General features: G+C 43.3%; 4 protein-coding genes across 4 annotated transcripts; 3 read left to right on the top strand and 1 right to left on the bottom strand.

The window, feature by feature from the left end:
- Positions 1–1,202: 1,202 nt before the first annotated feature.
- On the bottom strand, positions 1,203–16,914 carry LOC311054961 (E3 ubiquitin-protein ligase CHIP-like). Its single transcript, XM_084071009.1, has 9 exons — positions 16,822–16,914; positions 10,867–11,084; positions 9,993–10,191; positions 8,143–8,308; positions 7,427–7,514; positions 6,765–6,821; positions 6,120–6,236; positions 2,217–4,939; positions 1,203–2,180 (listed from the first exon to the last, which is right to left on the bottom strand). The coding sequence occupies exons 2-8, from the start codon at positions 10,984–10,986 to the stop codon at positions 4,814–4,816; spliced, it is 873 nt and encodes a 290-aa protein (XP_083927135.1). The 5' UTR covers positions 10,987–11,084; positions 16,822–16,914; the 3' UTR covers positions 1,203–2,180; positions 2,217–4,813.
- A 2,622-nt stretch (positions 16,915–19,536) lies between these two features.
- LOC311054560 (serine/threonine-protein kinase RIO3-like) lies at positions 19,537–21,390 on the top strand (the record flags this gene model as incomplete). Its single annotated transcript, XM_084070569.1, has 1 exon — positions 19,537–21,390. The coding sequence occupies one exon, from the start codon at positions 19,537–19,539 to the stop codon at positions 21,388–21,390; it is 1,854 nt and encodes a 617-aa protein (XP_083926695.1).
- Positions 21,391–22,720: 1,330 nt separating this feature from the next.
- Positions 22,721–23,512, top strand: LOC311054559 (holocytochrome c-type synthase-like; the record flags this gene model as incomplete). Its single annotated transcript, XM_084070568.1, has 1 exon — positions 22,721–23,512. The coding sequence occupies one exon, from the start codon at positions 22,721–22,723 to the stop codon at positions 23,510–23,512; it is 792 nt and encodes a 263-aa protein (XP_083926694.1).
- A 742-nt stretch (positions 23,513–24,254) lies between these two features.
- Positions 24,255–25,235, top strand: LOC311054558 (RNA ligase 1-like; the record flags this gene model as incomplete). The annotated part of the gene is made up of 1 exon (XM_084070567.1): positions 24,255–25,235. One exon carries the CDS (start codon positions 24,255–24,257, stop codon positions 25,233–25,235), a length of 981 nt encoding a protein of 326 aa, XP_083926693.1.

Raw genomic sequence — 25,235 nt, 5'->3', positions numbered from 1 at the left:
ACAGTTTGCTGTGAATGCTTGAATCTTCTTAATAAATTCTCAAGACTTCACCCTGACTGGATATCAATATTTCCCATTATAATCTGGAAACGGCCTGTGTGCGTGCTTGCAAGTACGGTATGTGTGTGTGATGTGTGGCAATGACCGGATACAATAGGCTGGGCTCTAGGCCAGAACTAAGCACTGAACTATCTTAAGCCTAATTTTGGCCATGGGAAGGGTGTCGAAAAACCCCAGCTATTCCAGATGTTCCTTAATATCAGTTTTGTCCCCCATGCAGGCCTGGAAAATGGCAACCATTGCACCAGTGCCTAAAACTGCACAAGCAAAGTTGCTTAATAATTTTAGACCAATTGCCCTCACTCCTCTACCAAGCAAATGCATGGAGTGTTTAGCGAGTAAAGACAAGCAAACCTGTGGAACTCTCTCCCAATAGGGATTTGCCATGCTCCAACACAGGACTCTTTTAAGGCTGCCTTGAAAAGAGATCTATTCTCTCAGGCTTATGGCATATAGTTGTTTGTTTGTTTCTTGGTTGTTCATTGTTTTTGATGTAAAGCGTCCTTGGGTTTATGAAAGGCGCTATATGAATTCAAGCTATTATTATTATTATTAAGGAACTCACATTGCAAACAGCTACGTTGATGGACCCCATGCAGTTTGCTTATAGAGAGCTAATCAAGGTGTGGAGGATGCTCCACACTCTACTAGTCTACTTTGTTGGAAAAAATATATAGTCACCTAGACACTTCTAAATGCCATAAGAAGCATCTTTCCAGCCAGAAAGTGATTGTAGCTACTACCTGGTCACTGGAAGGTATGTTCTGCATCAGAATGGCTTGGTTTCATTCTTGGGGGTTATATTTCAAATATTATAGACCAATCCACCAGTGACTATACCTGTAAAAGGTCACATATGCCATAAAATGCAGTTTGCATCCGCTGTCCCTCCAACTAGGAGAATGAACCATAGGGAATGAACACGGGATGCATAGGAAGTCTGCCCAGTAACTACCGTATGAAGTATTTTAATACTTGACTTTATAAGTCATTATAACAAGCTTTTGTGTTATGATTATTACAAAGCGTCATGAGTAGTTCTTAGAGTTTATAGCTGTATTATACAGTGTAGACTAGATTGCAGATTACAGTATAATGCATTATAGACATATGGAATACATGGTAAGTGTTTACCAAAGAAATACTCAAGTAAAAACTGGAATTTATTTGCGCATACATTTTGTTAGAACAGTAACTTGTGATGCATTCAGCTTGAGTCTGTTGCTTGCAGCACCTTGTAACAGTAAGCATTTACAATTTAAAACGTAACCCCCCCTCCCTTGAAAACACACCCACACCAACAGCCAATACAGCACTTTAATATTCATACATTTAATATAAACATAAAGCAGAAAAGTTTGTGTGTGTTTGATAGATCATTTCTGTTAGTAAAACAATGCTTCTTGGCAATAACCTTTATTATTGAATATAATATATCATCTGTCAGGTGGAAACCTCATATGTCCAAAACAATTACTTTGCCGGATGCTGCCCGACAGCAACGATATATACTTCAAACCATCCACCAAACAAGAGTCAATAGCAACCACAGAATGATCTGTTTCGGCCAGGGGAGTTTGGCAAATTGTCAGTGGTGTAAAAAACTACGTACATTTACGTACTATACTTAACCCATTGAGACCTGAAGCCGATTCTACATGTCTCCTAAATCTCAACAGTATTCTGAAAAACGTATGTTTCTATATCAGTGGTGCTCAATCTTTTTCATGTCAAGGACCCCCAAAATGATATGTATTTGGCCGCGGATCCCCATCAAAATATGTTGTTCCAGGGACCCCCAGAAGCAACGATTTCGAGTTGAAAATGTTCGCTTTGAAAATATATATATTCAAAGATTTGCACACATTTTCAGGATTTTTCAAAAATAGCAGATCTACAAGCTCGTAGCGCGGCGTATATCTGCTATTTTTGAATAGCCCAAAGTGTAAATTAATGCTGTTTAGCTCAAATCTAAAAATGACACAGTTCCAGGTCTTAATGGACAATTTTTTGAGGTATTGTTTTTACTTTAGTGGAGTATTTCCAATTTTCAGTACTTTAGTTTGGTTACTTTTTAGACTTAGATTTGTATTACTAAACATACATTAACCACTTAAGCTCTATGGGTTAGTACAAAAGTATTGGCATCAAAATACACTTAAAGTACCACTTTTACTTTTGGTACTTTAAGTGTATTTTGATGCCAATACTTTTGTACTTTTACTCAAGTAAATTCGGAATACCAGACTTTTACTTTGTAGTACTTTTTCCACCACTGCAAATTGTTCATTGACACAACATAGGCCAAGAGGCAGTAACAACAGACATCTACCAAACACACATTTATGAGCTTTTCGTGTTATGTTTAAAATGACACTTACGTTATCGTTGCCGTTAGGCAGAAACCTCTTATGTCCATATTTAAAAATGTTGTGTTTTTTTTTGTAAATTAACGCCCTACTTGATCATGCAACAGCGTTACACAAAGTATCAAAAGCAGCAGATCTACAGTACGTGCATTGAGTATCAAAAGCAGCAGATCTACAGTACGTGCATTGCTATTTTTGGATTTGAATTCTGAAAAGCAACAGTTTTGGACAAGTGAGGTTTCCACCCGACAGAGACGATTGTGTTTAACTTGCACAATGCTCCAAAGGACGGTGACGCCAATTCCTTACCGCAACGCTTATACCTATGATTCTCAAATAGAACTAAGACAAACACTATTTACAATTTGATAGAAACAATCACACGTTATATATCGCACAAGGGACAAATTTACTGAAGCTACCGGTAAACTTGTAAATACACATACTGTATGGGCAGCAGTTCTCAAAGTGGGGTCCGTCGACCCCACAACAGGTGGGTCCCCAGCTAAATTATCAATATAGTTAGGAACCAAATGGACCCGTACAGGTCTGTTAATTCGGAGAGTGTATGAATGGAACCAAATGGACACGTTCCATTTGCACACTCAAAGAGTTATAGGGGGTCCGTGGGATAATGCGTACCAAACTGAGGGTCCTTGAAATAAATAAAAAAGTTGGGAGAGTCACTGCTGTAGGGGTTAAAACTATACTGTACATTGGCAACTCAACCATCTTTCAATTAACATTCAAAGTCAGATGGATTGTTGCGCTTGTGGGTATTTTTCATTCAGTTGGTCCAAACTTTTTTTTTTTTTTTAATTGCCGATGTGCAAAAAGAAGCAAGTATTGGCCCTAGCAAACCATGGAGACACACTGTATTGATATATGTGCATAAGACACTCTGAGTGCGCGTCTAAAAGCCTGAGTTTTATGCTTAGTTGCATGCAGAAATTAACCTGAACTACCAGCTCGCAATGTGCTCGCGCCGCAACATGTTGTGAGCTTGTGGATCTGCTATTTGTCCAGGCAACTGAGCATAAATCAGGCGTGATACTGACTAAAGCCGGAGGTGTAATACGGAGGAAGGGTCACGCTGATCACTGCACACAGAGGGCGGATAATTCCATTCAAATTAGAAGAAAATTCAGAATCTAGAGCGTATACTTGGCTAAGTCGATGTCGTTCGCTAAGGAAATGTGCTTTTTACAGCATGGTCAGCAGGCACGGTCTGAGCGACTTTGTAATACGTCACATTATGAACAGAAAATAGGCAACTGTACAGCCGTTTACATCAGGGGTCTTGTTTTTTCAGGCCAAGGACCCCATAGCTGAGAGACATTTAACCCTCAATACTTTGTAAACTTGACCTTCCGATCTACAAGCTTACAACGCGCCGCACGCGTTGTGAATAGGGATGCTAGGGTTCAAGTGGCTGAAAAATAAAAATAAAGTTCCTATCACACAAATATTTAGCCCCCCCCCCCCTGCGGCATCTCTGGGGACCCCCTGTTGAGGACCCCTGGTTTACATAATGAAATGACAAAGGTGGCGTGAACGTGGTACAGTCTCAGTTGAGGGGCTATCTTGATTTCTAATACCTGGCTGAAAATAGCAGATCTGGTGTACAACCTCAGCGTGTGATGATGACACCCATGCGCAAAGTGCAGTTTAACTCAGGCGTAAAAGGGTGGCCCACCCACTAAATGATTGTCTGCAAGTGACATTGTTTTTTACTTCAGTAATGTGTTTGGTATATATTCTGAGGCTTAAATCTTATTTGATAAGAAACAATATTAGATTACACTCCGCGAATGTCAGAAAAAATGTCATTCAAAAAATGGCATGCCTCTTCACTAGTCCCGCGTATATAGCCAGACGATCAGAGATCTCTGCCTATACCAACCCTCTGTTTGAGTGTATAAGACATCTAAATTCAATGCACGGGACTAAAACTGGGTGGAAACTATTCCCGATTTAAACGAATGACAAAATTGCAGAATCAATGGAAAGACTTTAGAGCGGTCCTTCGCATTGGGACGGTGGTATTTGTTTTCAAAACAGCGGCCGGTGGGTTTGTCAGCGGCCGATCTCGCCGCTGTCCTAGCCGCTACATTCAATGTTGTTGCCGTCGGGGCGGAAACCGTGTAAACGCAAACCGTTGCTTTTTTGATTATTTTAAAAAGAGAATAGCTTTTGTGCAACACTCTTGTATGATGAAGTAGGGGCTTCAATTTACAACAAAACATAAAAAGGTCGAAATATGGAGATACAAGGTTTCCGCCCGACAGTCAGCAACAATATATAGTAGTATTATCGCTCAACGTTCGCCCCCCAGAATGGGGACGCTCTTTTTTTGTGTAGGATGTTCTTGTGTCCGCCAGGGGTCAGTAATCCTCCACCCAGCCGTTCTCCATGGTGAAAGCATCTATGACTTCCTTCATGGCCAGATTAGGGATGAGCTGGTCTTGGGTCAGCGGGGCGCGGGTCACTGGGTCAAAATGGCCGACCCGCTGGAAGTAAACATCAAACAATTAGACTCTAGGGCATGTCCTATAAACATTACATTTGTTAGTGGATAAAATGTCATTTTGTCCAATCTGTATGGTAGAGTTAGTTAGTACAATAGAACTTGTACAATTGGGGTGGTTGTATTGGGTCTCCCTGCTCTTCTATTGAGACCAGAGCATGTGAGTGGAGTGGAGCGGGACGATTTTTAACGTAGCGGGAGTGGGTTTATAAAAAGGTTGGAGCGCTACTCGGAGCGAGGACCGCCTGCCGCTCCAAGCCGCTCCGGCGGGGGCCGCGCACCTAATGTTTGAGCATGCCCGGTCGCACGGACTCAGAGACACACAGACATCCAGCAGTGCACAGCGCACGTCCTTGATGAAGATTTCATTCAAATTTCAACTTTTTGGCCCAGTTTGAGCGGAGCATGGAGCGAGAGGTGCGCAAATCAACGTGAGCGACGGGGAGCGGAGCGGTCAACATGAGCGAATAGTGAGCGTGAAACCAGGCACCGAGCGGCATTTCCACCCGCTCCACTCCGCTCACATGCTCTGATTGAGACATTCAGATCCTGTGTCTAGGTTGGACACAACCTGCTTTGACACAAGGCCTGTTTCTGGTTTGACACGGACCTTGACCTGAAGGCCAAAATTCAATTTGTCTTCAGAGAAAGCATGCAGGCAGGCTCTAGAAGTTCAGTGGTAAAAATGTCAGCACTTGCGCAGGAGACCCAGGTTCAAATCTGGGGTCATACAGGAAAGTTACATAGTGGTGCTTTAAATAGCACTATATTACATTGCTATGGACTCTCCATTTGTTCTCTCCACCTTTTTTAAACAAGCAGAAAATACACTTGGTCGGGATACCAATTGCATCCAATCAGGAGATGACAACTCATGCAGGATACAGGATAAACAAGTGAAATAGTGTTCGCGGTTCACAGTGCCGGTGCTAGGTAATTTGGCGCCCTAGGCAATATTTTTCCTGGCGCCCCCCCCCCCGCACCGCCACCGTTTTCTGCCACAGCGCCACCTAGATTCTGGAAAAAAAAAAAGAAAAAAAAAAAGTTTTTTTTTTTTTTTTTTTTTTTGCGCCCCCCCCCTAGTGGCGCCCTAGGCAACTGCCTACTCTGCCTAATAGGGAGCGCCGGCTCTGGCGGTTCAAATGAATAGTGTGTCTGTGTACCTGCAGATGGTCTTCAATGTCTTTGCGGTCGTAGGTGATACCGCTGGGCGTGATGCAAGGTTCCTTCATCAGCTCAAAGCTGATCTTTCCACACAGGTAGTCTGGGATGTCCCGCTTCTGTCAGAACACACACACACACGCACACACACGCACATGCACACGCACGCACAAGTTGCGTTTGCGTCTAGCTCAGTCTTTTCAGGAAATATCTTGCCTGGATCTGTACGGTCAAGACCTGCAGCCTGTTGCTCTTGTTCTCTCTCAAGTTAAGTTAAGGTGTAAATTCCACATTCAACGATATGAAACCAGTTACATCGACAAGTTGTTTGTTTTGCACCACAATAGCCTCTGATTGCCAAACAATCAGAGATCTCCACCTACTACCGATACATCTGGGGAAATATAAATTCAATGTACAGGCTCTACAAACTCACAACACGACGCGTTGCGAGCTTGTAGATCAGCTACTGTCGTTCAAATTGTATTATTATTATTTTGAAAAGATTTATAAAAATAAATTAACAGTTACATAATTTCAACCATTTATGAAACATAAATGTAAATGGTTTAAAAGCCAGCTGAGCATTCCTGATTGCTGAGAGTGAAGGTATAACGTTAAAGTTACCAGCAGTCACCAGTACTAACCTTCCTCTTTTCATCGACTTGACAGAACAGCTCCTCCATGTCTGAAATGTATTTATCCTACAAGAGAAACATTGATAGAAACATACATTTATTGAAATGATGTGATCATTTAACCAAATTGAACTTATTAGCGGCAGGTTTATAGAAAGCAGCTGGCATCGAGCAGTCCGATTTAAAGGAGGTGTCGTTTTAAATAGCTCTATATTCTGATAGTAATCATTGCTAGTATAGAGTTTGTTCGGGAACAGGGGTCTCTACGTCTCTCCCTGTCTTTAGTAAACACAAAATACATGTTTAGGTCAGGGTTACCACTTTAATCCAATCAGGAGAGAGGGAACTCTTGAACTGTTTTTTTTTTTAAACCAAAAAGCACTTTTTGGCTTCACTAGCCTTAGAATGTCATAGCCCTAATCCCTTTTCTTAGTTTTTGTCGCATTCCTAAGCCAATAATTTGATGACCTGCAGCGGTTCCGGTAGGAGACACAAAGAGTCTCCTTTGTATCTCCTACCGGAACCACTGCCTACCGGTCCGCTGTTCATCAAATTATTGGCTTAGGAATGCGACAAAAAATACGCATGAATTCAAGTCTCCACGGGGTGAAAATTGATAGATTTTTTGTATGAACTATCCCTTTAACTGATCATCATGGTGACAAACGTACATATTTGGACTGGATGGTGGTGAGGTTGTGTTGGTTTCTGCCGTCCTCCGACTTGTCATCTTGTTTGTGTCTGCAGCCCTCCAGCTCTCTGTGGAGCAGACATGAACCAATGTATTCACAATGCATCTCTAACCCACTAACTGCAGGCCTAAACCACTTAAACCCCTGTAGAACTGGACTTGAGTTACAACTGCACTTTGACCACTTTTTCCATCTACACCAAATCTCTTCGGCAAAAATAGCCGTGCCCAACGGGCAAGGACCAGACCGTCCCCGGGGTCTCCCGTACCGGACAAAAACGAGTCCTCCTCGCTCCACCTTTCCCACATGTTCTGGCTTCCGGTAGTTTACTTAAGTAAAAGCAATGTAGAAATACTCTTTTACAAGTAAAAGACCTGTGTTCAAAATGTTACTTGAGTAAAATTACCAAAGTATTGGCATCAAAATATACTTAAAGTACCAAAAGTAAAAGTACTAAAATGTTTGAAAATAACAGATCTACAAGCTCACAACGCGTCACATCGGCTATTTTCAAATAGCCTATGTATGAAATAGGGCTGAAGTGCAATATTTGCCTCTGAGATGTGGTGGAGTAGAAGTAAAAGTATTGAAAATTGGAAATACAGTAAAGTTAAAAAAACACCTAAAAATTGTTTGAGGAAATGTACTTAGTTACTTTCCACCACTGCCAACAACAACGGGCCTTTTCCACCCACCTCTCTTTCTCGGTGAGGATGAGTTTGGTGAGGTAGGCGTGCAGCTTGTTCTCCTGGCTCAGACGCTTCTCCTCCATGCTGTTCCAGCGCTTCTTCTTGGCGATTCGGAGCGCGCTGGGAATGTCGTCGCCGAAGTTCAGCCGCTGCTCTTTGGCTAGGTTGTAAGCTACAGCAACAGACAGGATTTCCGTCGATGATTAATTGGCTCTATGCTCAGCCGCCATATTGGAGAGAAATTGGGCCTCTTCCTTACTTCCTTCACAGGTGTTACCAATGATACTAATGAAGGCTCTGTTCCATTCTGGTCAAACAGAGTCAGGGTGCTGATATTGTGCAATGTTGGCTCACTGGAAACACTCTGCTACACCAGTGGGTCTCAAAGTGTGGTCCAGGGACCCTCATCGTTCCTTGAGGGGGTTCCAAATGGCCCCTTACGGGTGTGTAACTCTGAGAGTGTACAAATGGAACCAAATGGACCCGTAAGGGTCCATTTGGTTCCATTTGTACACTCTCAGAGTTATGGGGGTCCTTGAAATCAAAAAGTTTGAGAACCACTGTGCTACATGAAATGGAACAGAGCCTTCATTAGTATCATTGGTAACACCTGTGAAGGAAGTAGGGAAGGGGCCCAATTTCTTTCCAATATGGCCGCTGTGCATAGAGCCTATTGTTGTACAAATAATTGCGACTTACAATTTCATCGCATTTTTCGGCATTGAACGTCGGAACATGAATGAAATATGTCTCTAGTGTCTCATGAGGACTACATCACTATATAACTGTCACTGTCGGGTGGGAACCTTCTATGTCCAAAAGCGTTCCTTCTTTATAACTAGTGACAATAGCCATCGACAGCCAGCTTGTAGATCAGCTATTTTCACTAGTTTTGTGCAACACTTAATTTACAAAGTTGAAATATGGTAGTGATACGAGGTTTCTGCCCGACAGCAACGATTTACAGCAACAATTTACTACACATGATTTGTACGCAGTGTGTTCTATCAATGTAACACAGCACAGCACTTGAACTAGTCAAGTCAAGTGTATTTACATAGCACATTTCATATGACAATTGTCGACACAATCTATTATCTAGGGATGGGCAACGTTTAACCTTACAGTTGCAGTCCTATGTGTGGGCGGTTCATATAGGGCCTAAAACATGTATTGTAACATACTGTACATTAAATGTCTATATTTCATTCTGTATGACTTTTTCTTCTCTTCAAATGTTTTTTTTTTTTTAAATTAGGTATTGTAAAATAAAGTAAGAACTTAAGAACAATTATAGATTTTATTTAAGTGATTTATTCCATTAATATTGTATTAGTTTTTATATGACTTAATTTCGGTTCATTAGTCCTAAACAGTTAGTGACCCTCTTGTGTAAAAGAAGTGTTGGCAGTATGATATGACAACCGGATATATGTTTTCACCCGGACCGCTTTGTGTGAGGTACCTAGGTTCCCATTTATAAGTGACACCTATGTCCGTATGCTTCATTGGTCCAATTCCAATGTCCGCCCTGCACCCTCAAGCCCTGCACCCTCACAGACTTTAGTGACGTCAGTTGGTAAGTGCTTGAGGGTGAGAGGCTGCAAGGCCAAGGGCTCCAAATGGTATAAACGGGAATGGGACTGCGCTGAAGAAGAGTCCTTCATTCATGACACTTTACATCACTTTTAAACTCTTACCGTCCCTATTTACAGTCAGTGCTTAAGATCGTGATCGTTGATTATTATTATATTTTACGTTATTCTGTTTTAATTTGTGTTTATATTTGGGATTGCAATATTCCAAATTCTGTATATATATTTACCCCCACCACACACACACACACACACACACACCTTTCTTCAGGTTGCCTATGGCTTCGTCGTAGTTCTCCATCTCCAGGTGACACTGTCCCATGAAGAAGTGGGCCTTGACCGACTGGCTGTCCAGCTCCAGGGCGTGTTTGCAGTCGGCCAGGGCCTTGTCGTGCTGCTGCAGCTTCACGTAGCACAGCGCCCGGTTGGTGTAGTACGCTGGGATGGATGGCATGTGGCTCTGTGAGGGTGGGAGCGGAATGGGTTACTTTTAGATTGGTTGGTGTAGTGCTTCGGGATGTATGGCATATACGGTACGTTTTATGATACTCCACTACATCTCGGAGGCAAATATTGTACTTTTCACTCCACTAGCAATTATTTGACAGCTTTAGTTACCTTACCACCCCAAAAAAAAAAATCCATCGCTGAGTCACCCCATGGAGACTTGAATTCTTTTTTTTTGTCGCATTCCTAAGCCAATAATTTGATGACCAGCGGACCGGTAGGCAGCGGTTCCAGTAGGAGACGCAAAGGAGACTCTTTGTGGCTCCTACCGGAACCGCTGCCGGTCATCAAATTATTGGCTTAGGAATGCGACAAATACAAAAACATATCCATGAATTCAAGTCTCCATGGGGTGACTAATCGATAGATAAAAATCGATATTTTTCGGCAGTCTACATTGCAGTATTGAAAACTTGTGAAAACTTGTGAAATGGGACAATCTGAGTACTTTTACTGTTGGTACTTTAAGTACATTTTGATTCCATTACTTTTGTACTTTTACTAAAGTCAATTTAGAATTCCGGACTTTTACTCGTAACAGAGTATTTCTACATTGCAGTGTTGATACTTTTACTGTAAAAAAAAAGTAGTACTTTTCCCATCACTGCGTAAAAAGGGCGTCACTTACAATGGCTTTGGTGTAGCAGGCAGCGGCCTCCAGGTACTTGCGGCTCAGGAACAGCCTGTTCCCCTGCTCCTTGGCCTCCTGGGCAGACACCGAGGCGTGCTTCTCGGGACTGCCCTCCATCTTGTCCACCAGGCGCGCTGCACCGCCGGCAGCTGCCGCCTCTCGGCTTTGCTTCCCTATCCTGCTGCTCTTTAAACCCGCCACAGTCGCAGGTAGGGCTGTCAACGATCACAACATTTAACCCAATAAGATGGGGAATGCATCTGTGTGTCATTTTTTGATTTCGTTAGGCTATTTTTGGAAAAATTGCGAAAATGTGTGCAAATCTTTGAACATATTTTTTTAAAGCAAACATTTGTAACTCAAGTCTTTGCTTCTGGGGGGTCCCTGGAACAACATATTTCCATTTTCCATAGTTCCGTGGCCAAAGCATATCATTTTGGGTGGTCCCTGACCTGAAAAAGGTTTGAGAACCACTGATATTATTATAGCAACATGTTTTTTCAAAAAACTGTTAGGATTTAGAAGACATTTGTAGAATCGCTCAGAGGCGAAGATTTGAGTTACAAATGTTCGCTTTAAAAATATATATATATTCAAAGATTTGCACACATTTTCATGATTTTTCAAAAATAGCAGATCTACAAGCTCTCGGTGCCGCGCTATGAGCTTGTAGATCTGCTATTTTTTTATAGCCAAAGAAATCTGTAAATGACACAGATTATTTCCGGTCTAAATGGGTTAAGTTGACGATTAATTGTCACACAAACAATTGCGATTAACGATTTGATTGTGCTTTTTGGAATAAACTTAATTTATGTTTACCTTTTAGGCTTCGTAAAAAAAAAATGCACAGGGCAGACATGACAAATAACTTAAACATACAAAGAAATTACTGACATATTAAATAATTTTCAAAACAGTAGAAATAGCGTTGTAAGCTTGTAGATCAACTATTTCTGCTACTAAGTCAAATTAATCACATTACACTCAAATGCATACACGAAGTGCGCACGACGTCATTAACAGCATCCCACGACAGTTAAAAAAGAAATCACCACTACAACACTGAACATCGGACCACAATGGAAACAAGTCCCCAGGACTTTTTTTGTGTAAGATCCTTTTAGCTTTAATCTCTTACTGTACCACGTTCTGTTTACATTTCTGACAAATAGAGTAATTCAATCAATCAATCAACATGACAGAAATGGTTCATTTTGGTTCCTAACTACCAATTATTTAGCTGGACCCCCTGGGGGTCCCCAGACCCCACTTTGAGGCCCAAGCACATACTGGCCTACAGCCACTGAATTTCAAGCAACGATAATTATGTGGACTTTTAGTCACAAATTAGTCACATCAAAAATCTACTCTTTTTTTATTTCAAGGACCCTGGTACATCAGGTCCCCCCATTTGATACTCTGGATTGATCTCTGGACCCCATCTACACTGTAGATAGGCTCTATGCACAGCAGACAGCAGCCATATTGTGAAGACATTCACAGGTGTTACCAATGATACTAATGAAGGCTCTGTTCCATTCTGGTCAAACTGGCTGCGTTTACATGGACAGGTTTATTCCACTTCAATTCGGAATGAATGCTCATTCAGAATAGAAATGCTCATGTAAACGCATCGGTATGGCCATACCGGTCTGATCCGAATGAAATTTCATTCGGGTTTGAAGGGCTGGTATATACCGATAGAATCGGGCTACATTGCCCATGTAAACGCACTGGTATCAGACTGGTATACATTTGTTCTTTTGCGCATGTGTCATTGGCTAGCGCGGTGACGTAGACATGCCTTTGTCGTCAACCACAGCCTGCAGGACATAAGAGGGCCAGCCTTTGCGGTTGACAAAGTCACTGTAACCATCAGAGGGCGGGAGGATGGGGATATGAGTGCCATCGATAATCCCCATTATTTGGGGGATACGATGGGCTGCCTCAAACCGTCCCGCTATCTCCACTGCCTCTTCATCACTTGGTACACGTATGAGCTGTCTAACCAGCCCGGCCATCATGCCCTTACAGAACATGTATAGGAACTTTTTCACAGTCGACTTGTGGATCCCAAACTGGTTGGCCACAAGTCGGTACTCCCCGCAGCTCCCAAGTTTATACAGGACTATGGCCACGGCCCCTGCTTCCAGTCGGCGTCAGTGTACTCCGTGAGCACAATCCGCTCCCACCAGTCCTTACTGCGGACCTTCATCCATTGCCCCCTGGTGCTTCTCTGGGTGGGGGGGGGGAGAGGCGCAAGCCATGTGGAGTCTGGCGCTCCAAGCCCAAGTCGCAGACGCCCGTAGTTCTCCGCCGACCGGCTCCTCCTCCGGGTCAGCAGCAAATATAACAGGAGCTGATTTTGCTGCATTAAACTCATCAATAGCAGACCAATGGCCGTAGCCAGGATGCGGTGTGCTTCCATTATCAAACCTTCTCTCTACCTTCTCTCTCTTAACTTGTTTTATTGTCTCTCTTCTCTTCTTCCTCATTTACCTATATAGCTGGCAGCTTTGATTGATTGTGAGCTGTGGCTTGTTATTATTTCTCTCTGGCAGCCGTGACTTAATTGTTATTATTCATTACCAAGGCTGCCAGAGGTAAATAATAAATATGTTTACCTGTCAAACACCCCCGCCACCTCCCCCCGTCCCCCGCCCCCAACCTGGCCCGAAGCACTCTGCGCATGACCAGAGTTCTATTCCGAATGAATGCTTTGCTCATGTAAACGATTGAGGATCAGGAATACTTTTATTCAGGTGACATGTAAACAGTTGGGTATACATTTCTATTCGGAATGAGTTCATTCTGAATGAATAAATATTGTGCATGTAAACGCACCCACTGAGTCATGGTGCTGATATTGTGCATGTTGGCTCACTGGAAACGCTCTACACTGCTACACCCCCACGTACGTGGGTCTAAAATGTGGGTCCAGGGACCCTCATGGTTCCTTAAGAGGTTTCCAAATGGCCCCTTACGGGTGTGTAACCAAATGGAACCAACCCGTAAGGGTCCATTTGGATCCATTTGTACACTCTCAGAGTTGTGGGGGGGTCGTGGGAATTGAAAAACCTGAGAACCACAGTGCTAAACTAAATGGAACAGAGCCTTCATTAGTATCATTGGTAGTCTCGCGTCACCAGACTGTTGCCTCCCACAATTTACAAATGTTTCCGACATACAGTCTGGGACTCGGAAGCTCTGATCATGTGTAAGGGGAAAGCGGATGCCCCTCCCCTACCCACGTCCGTTTCAGCATTGTGCAGTGGCGCAAATGAGTCCGACTGGAATCAACGAATCTCATAAATATCGTTTATGTCTACTAGTGTCTTCTTTCACAGTTTTTTCGGCGTTAATTCCATGATACCTTTCTCAGTTTTCTGTGATAAACAATCCTCGCACAAATAACATGAATCTACCGCTCCTATGACTATGCTTCCGCCTCGGTTCTGTTTCCACTAGGACTACAGGTCCGCGGGCACCGCGTCGTGATTGGTCGAATGTTTTTCCGGTCTGAACAACTTCCGTTACACAGCTTTCGGGAAGTGTAGTCCCAGACTCTATTTTAGCATTCAGAGATTGTGGAATAGTTGTCTGGTGACGCGAGACTATATCATTGGTAACACCTGTGAAGGAAGTGATGTGGCTGCTGTGCATAGAGCCAATAGACCCCTTAACAGACGACGTCACACTGATAAGAACCAGTATGCGTGCAACCAGTATGCGCTAAATGAAACCCATTCTATCAGGTCTCGCCAGGACGTGCCACACTAGCCAACACACAAGAGGGGGTTGGGGTGTGCTGAAACCAGCGCACCCCGAAACAACAGGTTGGAAATTGATTGCGTGAAACAATCACCTGCGCATCCAGTCTCAATGTTAGTAAACAATTAATTGGTCTATAGACCATATTCACACGGCGGCCATATTGCCATTAAGTCAATGAAATGCCACCCCAGTTGCCACAGCAACGCAATGTTAAATTCCAAAATGGCCACCGTGTGAATATGGACTATTATACACTGTACTGTGTTCATTTAAATCAGAGAGTGTACAAAACGGGTCCACGGGTCCCATTTGTACAGTCTTTGAGTTACAGACTGACTGGTAAGGGACCATTTGGTTCATAACTATCAATAATTTTGCTGGGGACCCCCTGACACCCCCTAAGCCTAAGGACCCATGGGGTCCAGGTGTATTAAGAGATGAAACATGATGTCTGGCTTGCTGTAGCCCTAGAATGGCTGATATTCCTCACATAATAACACTAATACAATAATAATAATATTGCATGTATTCCATACACACATGCAATGTATGGAATATCAGCAGCAGTGGTGTAAAGTAACAAAGTACTTTTTTTTTTTTTACTTTACTAGAGTATTTCCAGTTTTCAGTAATTTTACTTCTACTCCACTACATCTCAGAGGCAAATATTGTACTTTTACTCCACTACAGTTATATGAAAACTTTAGTTGCTAGTTACTTTGTAGATTTTGATTATCATTATAAAACATACAGTAATCACTTAAACCCTACATTCATTTTGGCCATTTGAAAAATGCTCACAATGCTTTGCAATGCGACGAATTGTGAGCTTGTAGATCTGCTATTTTCAAAAGATTTTTATACATTTGAAAACTTGTGAAATGGGACATTCTGCATAATGAGTACTTTCTACTTTTTAGTATTTTAAGTACATGTTGATACTTTCGTACTTTTACTCAAGTAAATGTTGAATTCCGGACTTTTACTCGTAACAGAGTATTTCTGCATTGCAGTACTATTGATACATTTACTTAAGTAAAAAAATGTGAGTGCTTTTTCCACCACTGAATATCAGTCATTGTATGAGCCTTGATATCTACAGGATAAGCTTATATCCCATTTTCTTAATGGATTGTCTCACATTACAGTTACCTCTTGTCATAGGCTCTATGCCAGCAACCATATGGTGTTACAAATTATACTAATGAAGGCTCTGTTCCATTCTGGTCAAACAGAGTCAGGGTGCTGATATTGTGGATGTTGCTCACTGGAAACACTCTGCTACACCAGTGGGTCTGAAATTGGGGTCCAGGGACCATGAGGGGTTTCCAAATGGCCCCTTGTGGGTGTGTAACTCTGAGAGTGTCCAAATGGAACCAAATGGAGTTATGGGGGTCGTGGAAATGGAAAAATCTGAGAACCACTGTGCCACACTAAATGCAACAGAGCCTTCATTAGTATCATTGGTAACACCTGTGAAGGAAGTGATAATGTGGCTGCTGCTGCTGTGCATAGAGCCTATTTGACAAGATTGTTGAGAAGGCAGACACGCAACATGAATTGTAAACAAACCTGAGATCGTTAACTATAAATGTCCAATCATGACACTGTAGCTGTAACCTGCTAGTGTACGTTACGCCGGATCGAGTGACCTGTAGAATTAAGTGACGATAGGCGTCCCAATTTCACGCTTTTACGTTTGCAAACTGGCGACAGAGCGGTTGGTCATTGGTTGTTGCTCTAGCTTTCTTTTACTGTTGTTCTCAAGTGTGTCCAGACTAAAAGAAAAGGGCTATGATGAAATATAGTTTCTCCTCAATATAAATAATTTATTATTACAGTGGTTCCAAAAAATTACAATTACACCAGTTTACATAATTAATAATAATATGAATAAGTACAATAAGAAGAAGAAGAACAACAACAACAATAATAAAAACAATACTAATATTAATAAGAACAACAATAATAATATCCTCGTTTGCGACTGTCGAAATTCCAAAACAGCGACCTCTGGGAATAACATAATTCGATAGGTCGCCGATGTGAGTGCAACAGCGGCTAAAGGCTGTCTAGTAGACGAAGACGTGCATTCATTGTAATTGTTGTCCAACAGACAACGACATTTCTACAGCAAAGTGGTTGTAATATTTATATAAAAAAGGGTTGTGCTACCTTGTTAGTTAGCGTTTAGAGTCTGTCTGCTCTGTTGAAGATGCGCTCAATGTACTGCTGTCTGTGGACAGCTAAACACTAACATGTGTTGCCAGATTGTGTGCTAGAAATAAGCAGGCAGGTCTAAGAAAACAAGAGCAAAAGGAGCAACTGGAATATTTTTTTTTTTAAATGTTTAAAAAAAAAAGCTTTTAAAAACATTCTAACAACACAAATGCTCCCTGGCATAAAACACTTTCATATTTTTGAAAATATTTGAGAACCACTGTTTTTTTTTGAAGCAAGCCTAAATAAGCAAGTACACTTTAGAAACAAGCCAAAACAAAACTCAACCGCAATACAAACCAATATTTACAAAAGTCGCTTATAATACGCCGATATGACAACACTGCCACTAACCAGCTATAGGCTAGCAGCTTCTTTGGTTTAGGTTTAATAGCAGCTTAATAGCACCTATGTTGCATTACTGCCACCTTGTGAGAGTTAGTCATTCCTACAGCAGTGGTTCTCAAAATGTTTTAATTACAAGGACCCCCAGTTATTTATCAGTGGTGGAAAAAGTAATGTAGAAATACTCTGTTACAAGTAAAAGTCTAGAATTTAAAAAATACTTGAGTAAAAGTACAAAAGTAATGGTATCAAAATGTACTTCAAGTATCAAAAGTAGAAAGTAGTCATTATGCAGAATGTCACATTTCACAAGTTTTCATAAATCAAAATCTTTTGAAAATAGCAGATCTACGAGCGCACAATGCGTAGCATCACGAGTAATAACATTAAAAGTATGTTTTCTGCGTTGCACTGAATGACATTATGTGTTTGTGCCAAAGATTACTAGAGATTATAAAGGGTGAAATTATCAAATATTACAGGGAGATTTAGTCACCTCAGTGCATTGACAGAGACACTATGTAACATGCTTCTTTTTTTTTACCAGTTGTGCTGAATGACATTGATGAAGCACAAAATCCGTACAAAATGTGATTGAAGTTTTATACATATTTTCTGGGTACAATATATTATCCATTGATTTATATGTTGCTGTAACACTAGCACAATTATGCCATGGGTGTTCACTTATTTTTTAGGATGGATTTCAACATTTTAAAGATACTTTTGTCATTAATATTTTTAGTTTGTCATTTAAAATGAATAGTTTGCAGTACAAATATTTCTGGGTCTAAAGAAGAGTATGAGTTGAGTTATTTAATATTATATTAATAAATGTTTATGTTTTTCAGTTTTTTTTGGATGGCCTCCGGACAACACATTTGCACGGCTCGCCTTTGACCCAACCATAAACAAACCCAATACGCCCATATATAGGCATGTCACCATAACCATAAACAAATCAGATACGCCCATATATAGGCATATATGGAGATCCGGTTGTCCAGAGCCACAGATCCGACCGCTATGCCCATATATGGTCGTGTGCATTATATGGGACCAACCGACAACAAACTCAGCGTGCCAATCGGCAAAGACTAAAGGTCGTTTGGACATGCGTTTGTCCAGAACCGCCGATCCAACTAGTGGGCCCATAGATGGGCATACAGGGTATGGGCATATACTAATGACATCAGGGATCTCCATATATGGGCATAAAAGGGACAAGGACAGACAGATACAGAGCTCTCCATATATGGGCATTAAAGGGACAAGGACTGACAGATACAGAGATCTCTATATATGGGCATAAAAGGGACTTAGACAGTCAGGCACAACGGGTACTCTGACAAAGCCCCCGACAATATGACATATCGGTCGGATCGGCGTTGTGACGTATATTGTGTGCTGGCCACGTAGATGTGAGGGCTACATAGCGGCCCAAACCTCTAGTACTCTAAAAAAAAAAACAATAAATTATAAAATGGCATGGCTCCAGTGTGGATCTCAGACTTCATGTGACCATGCATGAAATCTATGACAGTGGTCCTCAAACATTTTCCATGTCAAAGACCCCCAAATGAATGTATTTGGCCACGGATCCACTTCTTTACACTTGTAAACCTGACAATAAAGGTTATTCTGCTTCTGGCAAGGGTCCATTTGGTTCCATTTGTACACTCTCATAGTTACAGACCGGTAAGGGTCCATTTGGGCCTCATGCTACAGAAACAGTAGCAACAGCCTCAAAGCTTGGCAAGGCTGACTATTAAGGGTCCATTTGCACCCCACTTGAGTGACTTTGAGCAACAATACCTTTGGTGATGTTTATAGTGCTACGACAGAGTTGTGCCAAGGACCGCCCATACCTTCTTCTGATTGGCTGAAATAAAGTACGGGGAACAGCCGCTTCCTACCGAAAAGGGAGCGGCGTCACATTTCACATTTCAAATAATTTCCGAAGCCCCATTCCACCTACCATGTGTTTTCCAGGTCAGCCATGCCCAAACATGGAGTCCTCCATGCCAGATTTAATCTGACATCATGCAACAGATGCCTGATGTCATAGACTTGACAGCCTATGGCATCAGGCATGTACTATGATGTCAGTACTATGACATCAGTACTGTGTGTCTGGCTATAATAGTACCCAGCATTGCACGGGTGGAACCAGTAACTTCTTCTGTACTGGTTAGGACAGTTGCGGGCACATTAGAACCATTTACTGTCTTTAACACGTTACAGAGTTTGCTTTTGAACAAGTGCGTCATAGATCAATTTTGTTTGTAATTATCGCTGTGTCAGCTTGTTGTTTGGTTCACAAACATGGATCCGGTATCACTCAGTACCAAAATACCCCGGGGCCCATGGAGGGGGCGTCCTGTCCAGACCTCCAGCTGCTCTCTCGCTGATGTAATGAGCGAACAGCTAGCCAAACAACTGGACGATGAGAACCACCCCGAGTTAAACACACCGGCTACGTTTGACCACGAGGAGTCTGATACTCCGCTGCATCAGGAGGAGAGGAAGTTCAAGGACCTGGAGGCAGACAACCACAACCTAAACACACTCTCCGAGTCCAGTGCAGAAACAGACACCGCCAGTGACCTCATGTTGGCTCAGAAGCTGCAGATGCAGTTCGACCGCGAGTTCGAAGCTCAGCTGCGTACGGAGGACAAGAACACACCGGTTAAGTTTGACTGCAAGTTTGACCACGAGGAGTCTGATACCCCACTGCATCAGGGGGAGAGGAAATTCAAGGACCTGGAGGGTGACAACCACAACCTAAACACACTGTCTGATTCCAGCGCAGAAACAGACACCACCAGTGACCTTGTGTTGTCTCAGATGCTGCAGATGCAGTTCGACCGCGAGTTCGATACTCAGCTGCGTACGCAGGAAAAGAAGTTGAACAAAGACAGCAAGCTGTCCATCTCCTATGCGAACCATCTTCGGGTCCATCCGTACGAGGAAAACAGCGAGAGTTCAGAGGACGAGGGCGACTTGCAGGAGGAGGACGATCCCTACAAAAGAGTACCTAAACCTCCGGTCATGTCCAGAAGGGGTTACATAGGAAAAGGAAAGAACATCACAACTAAACACGATGAGGTCATTAGTGGACGTAAGAACACAGCCCGCATGGACAACTTTGCACCGCGTGTTCATGTAGGCGATGAGTTGGACATGGATCTGAAGCTGTCCAATCGGGTGTATAACTCTCTGAAGCAGCACTGTAGCAGAGAGCAGAAACGCGGCGCACGTCTGCACGAGAAGAAGGAGTTCTCCACTGCCGAACAAGCTGTAGACCCTCGCACGCGTCTGATGATGTTTAAGCTGGTGAGCAGTGGCGTCCTGGATCGCATCAACGGCTGCATCAGCACTGGGAAAGAGTCTGTCGTATTCCATGCTAACGGCGGGAGCCCGGAGGGTCAGAGCGTCCCGGACGAAGTGGTGTTGAAGGTCTTCAAGACAACTCTGAATGAGTTTAAGACCAGAGAAATGTACATCAAAGATGATTACCGCTTCATAAAGCACTACAGCAAATTCAACCCCAGGAAGGTCATCAAACTCTGGGCCGAGAAAGAGATGCACAACCTGACCAGAATGAGGAAGGCAGGTATTTTGTGTCCAGAGGTTGTGACGTTGAAGACCCACATCCTGATCATGTCGTTCATCGGCCACGATCACGTGCCAGCTCCCAAACTCAAAGATGCCACGTTGACACCAAAAGAAATGAAGGCCGCCTACGACCAGGTCCTACATATGATGCAGTTGTTATATCAGCGGTGTAACTTGGTCCACGCTGACCTCAGTGAGTACAACATGCTCTGGCACGATGACAAGGTGTGGCTGATCGACGTGAGTCAGTCTGTGGAACCAACTCACCCTCACGCTCTGGAGTTCCTCTTCAGAGATTGTCGCAACGTCTCCTCGTTCTTCCAGAAGCGAGGTGTGGAAGAGGCGATGAGCGAGTACGATCTGTTTAACGCCGTAACGGGATTGGAATTCACCGTCACTGAAGGCGATGACCAAGCTGAGTTCATGACCCAGATTGTATCTATGGGGAAGATAAGCGAAGACCATGTCCAGGTGAATGAAAGAAAAGCTCACCGGTTCGCTATGAATGACGAGGAAGATGATGAGGAAGATGATGATGAAGAAGCCCTCCTCCCCCGTTGAAAGAGGAGCGCCACAACAAATGGCTCCTTTCGACTATGAAGGGAAACCCAGAACCTTCCGTAACCTAAAACTTTCCAGAACCTATGATGTTCTGTGACCTTTCTTTTTTTGTCCACGTTTCCCTTATAACCAGATCGACCCCCTGAAGGGGGAGATGGTATGGCATAAAAGGTAGACGATCTACAAGCTCACAACACCTTGCGTTGTAAGTTTGTAGATCTAGTTTAGCTATTTTAGAAGTACACGTTTTGAGTTGGTTCTGAGAAAGGTTAGTACAAATTAGGCTTCGAGAACCTTACCTGAAACTGAGCCGTATTGTATGGAAACACATCCAGAACTTCAGAAATAATGTTACATGGAAATATGTTAGTACAAATCCAGAACCTGTGAAATAATAAGAGCAAAAAAAAGAAAGAAAAATGAATTAGATTTTCCACGTTTTGGTCTTACTGTTGCCTGATCTAATAATAATAATAATTATAAACTTTATTTGTATAGCACCTTTCATGACATGAAATGCAGCTCAAAGTGCTTTACAGAGCAAGAATACAATTACAGAAAAAGTACAAATAATTTAACAATAAAGAAAAAAACAACATTAGAATAATAGCAAAAAGTCAGTGAATCAGGCAAAACAGTGAATAATGTCATGAAACTCGACATGAATAACAACACAGAGACTTAAAAATCAACTAAAAGCTAGAGTGAAGAAATAAGTCTTGAGCTGTGCTTTAAAGCTATCCACTGAGGCTGCCTTTATTCCACACCGTCGAGTCTAGAGTTTGGGTCGTTAAACGGCTCACACCTATGTCGCACCGTCGATCCGTCCAATATGCCCATATATGGAGATCTCTGTATCTGTCAGTCCTTAATGGTTCCCTTTATGCCCATATATGGAGATACTTGATGTCAACTTTATATGCCCATATATGGACATGTGATGGGAGTATGTCTTATATAGTGAGTCATATATAGCGACGTGAGTCATATATAGCGACAGGCCGCCGGCCGGCCTCTATACGTACAGTATATGGTTATGTCTGACATCATGCATGACGTCATGCGTGAGTCACAATCACACGTACTGTTGTATGTGTGACACGAGATCGATTAGAGCTCTAATCAGTTAGAGAAGAGAGAAGTTATGAAGTATTGAAGTAGAAAGAAAAGTGGAGCAGAAGTAGGGAGAATCCAGTTGAAGTTGAGAAGAGGAGAGAGACAGAGAAAAGAAAAAAACAGAGAGAGAGACGGCAGTGAAAAAGCAGCAGAGACATTGGAAACAACCTGACAGAATATCAGGAGGATACATTATTCAGAGGACTGTGGAAGGATGGGAGCCTCACTGTCGACCCCTGCTGCTCCAACGTTGAAGACTGAAGAAGTGATGAACGGCCCACCCCAGGGCTGTCCCACGCACCAGGACCACCTGCCGCAGCCTGTCAACATATCTCCTCCGTCAGAATGTCCCATGCACCAAGCGGCGTCACCAGCAGGTCCAGCCCATCAGGACAGGGCCTATGAGTTTGTGGACTGTCCAGCTGGCGTAAAGACCGACCCGACAAACATGATGCCTCCTCCTAACCAGGTGCCAGCTCCAGACCAGCCCTTCCCTCTGGCCGCCAACCGGCAGGAGTCCACCATACCCCGGTACGGTACCGACAAGAACTGGGTCTACCCCTCCGAACAGATCTTCTGGAACGCCATGCTCCGGAAGGGCTGGCACTGGCGTGACGATGACCTTAATCCTGAAGACATGACCAACATCATTAAGATGCACAACCAGAACAACGAGCAGGCCTGGCAGGAGATCCTCAAGTGGGAGGCTCTCCACACACATGAGTGCCCATGCGGTCCCTCTCTCAAACGGTTTGAGGGTAAAGCCCGACAGTATTCCCCCAGGGCACGCCTTCGTCACCGGATGGGGTACGAGCTGCCATTTGACCGCCACGACTGGGTCGTGGACCGCTGCGGGAAGGAGGTGCGCTACGTCATCGACTTCTACGATGGAGAGATCAACAAGGACACGTACAACTTCGCCATCCTGGACGTCCGTCCGGCTTTAGACTCCCTGGGGGCGGTCTGGGACCGCATGAAGGTGGCCCGGTGGCGCTGGTCCTCCTAACAAGGCTACATACCCCAGGGGTAAAACTCCTGTGCATAGAATGCATGACTTAAGGGCCAAAAAAGCCACAGAGAACAGGCAAGTGACGTGCCCAAAGCCGTCAGCAGGAGGCTGTACATCGGGCTGCTGAGACTTGAGACCCTGATTGAGGACTATGTAGCAGCCAGTGGTGGAAAAAGTAGGCTACTCAAATGTTTTACTTAAGTAAAAGTATCAATACTATACTTGATCTAGAGCTCCATATATGGAGCCGGCAGAGACATCCATTGCTGACATCATGCTAACTCCAGATACGGATATGGCTGACCCAGCGTGACATCAGTGAAATGTCACGAGCATCCAGCCAAGCACTATATAAAGGGTGACTGTCAGTGTATTCACTCCACTCTTTGACTATCTCTAAGACACTACTTTTCAAGACTATATTCACCTTCAATCTTTGGGTACCCTGACCGGAGAGACCCCATCACTTTCCGTACAGAGTTAGGATATTTGGCCTAACCCAGATATCTCGCGTTATACAGGGATCTTCAGATCCATTTTTTCTTCTTAATCATCAGGGTTGAGTTTTAAGGTTAAGTTCTTACCGGCCACCACTGCAGCGTGTCATAGACTCGGACATCCAGTTCCCTTTGAGTAGTATTTTATATGACATAAGAGAGAAACAAATTCCAGAAGAACAACAATTTAACATACTTGTCGTGGCCCTTTTCAATTTAAATACAAAACGAATTATATCAAAATGCCTTGTCTTGGTTCAGTCCAGGAGAAAATGAAGGGTGTTTTCCAAACGGAAGTGAAAGAGGAACAGTCCAGCAAACACGAAGGCCAGCCATTTCAGGTTGTCGCAACTAGAAATGTGAATCCCGTAGCATTGGAATCTCATATTCATAGTGCGCTTGCCACAGAAAAACTGGATGGCACCTGCTGTTATGTTGCAGAGTATAAAGGGCAGCCTTACCTCTGGGCACGGCTAGACAGAAAGCGTGAAGGACAGAAGAGGCTCAATGAGTATAAAGAATCTCACGGTGGTTGCTGTAAAGGCTTCACATGGAACTTTGAAAAGGACTTTAAGACAGTGCCGAAGACATGGATTCCCGCTCATGGTGAAGACAAACATCACAACGGACACCCTTGGCCCGATAAACATGGACACATCCTAGGTTGGGTTCCAGTAGAGAAAGGCAACAAGCTGTACCCCTGGCATTCCTCTGTGGTGAACTATAACGCTGGGGCAGCCATCGTTCTGAGGCCCAGCTCTGAGAACGAAGAAGAGCTGCTGGAAATCGCTATGGTTCCACTGGCTGATCTGCTGGGACAGACACTGGAGCTGATTGGAGTCAAGCTCAACAAGAACCCCTATAAATTGGGGGAGTCCATCCACCTCCTGGTGGCTCATGGAACTGTGCGTGTGAGAAACCCTCCGCCTCTGGACTTCCAGCAGTTGCATTCCTGGTTCAAGGACAGCCCAGAGGGACGTGTGGAGGGCATTGTGTGGCACTGTCACGATGGCACTATGTTCAAGGTTCATCAACAACACATGAGGCTGAAATGGCCGAATGGGGACACATACCTCGGCAGCAGGCCTGTGGTCATTAATGTTAACAGTGAACAAATACCATATCAGCAGCAAGGCAGCAGCGAGGGCAGAATGGACATGTTGACTGCCTTCTCAAGGCTGAATGGACAGCGTTTCAGTCGGCTGCAGGACATCCAGGTTTGA

Source organism: Gymnoscopelus microlampas (genome assembly GCF_963454915.1).
Source record: "Gymnoscopelus microlampas genome assembly, chromosome: 11".
NCBI lineage: Eukaryota > Metazoa > Chordata > Actinopteri > Myctophiformes > Myctophidae > Gymnoscopelus > Gymnoscopelus microlampas.
This window is presented reverse-complemented; position numbering and strand designations above follow the sequence as displayed.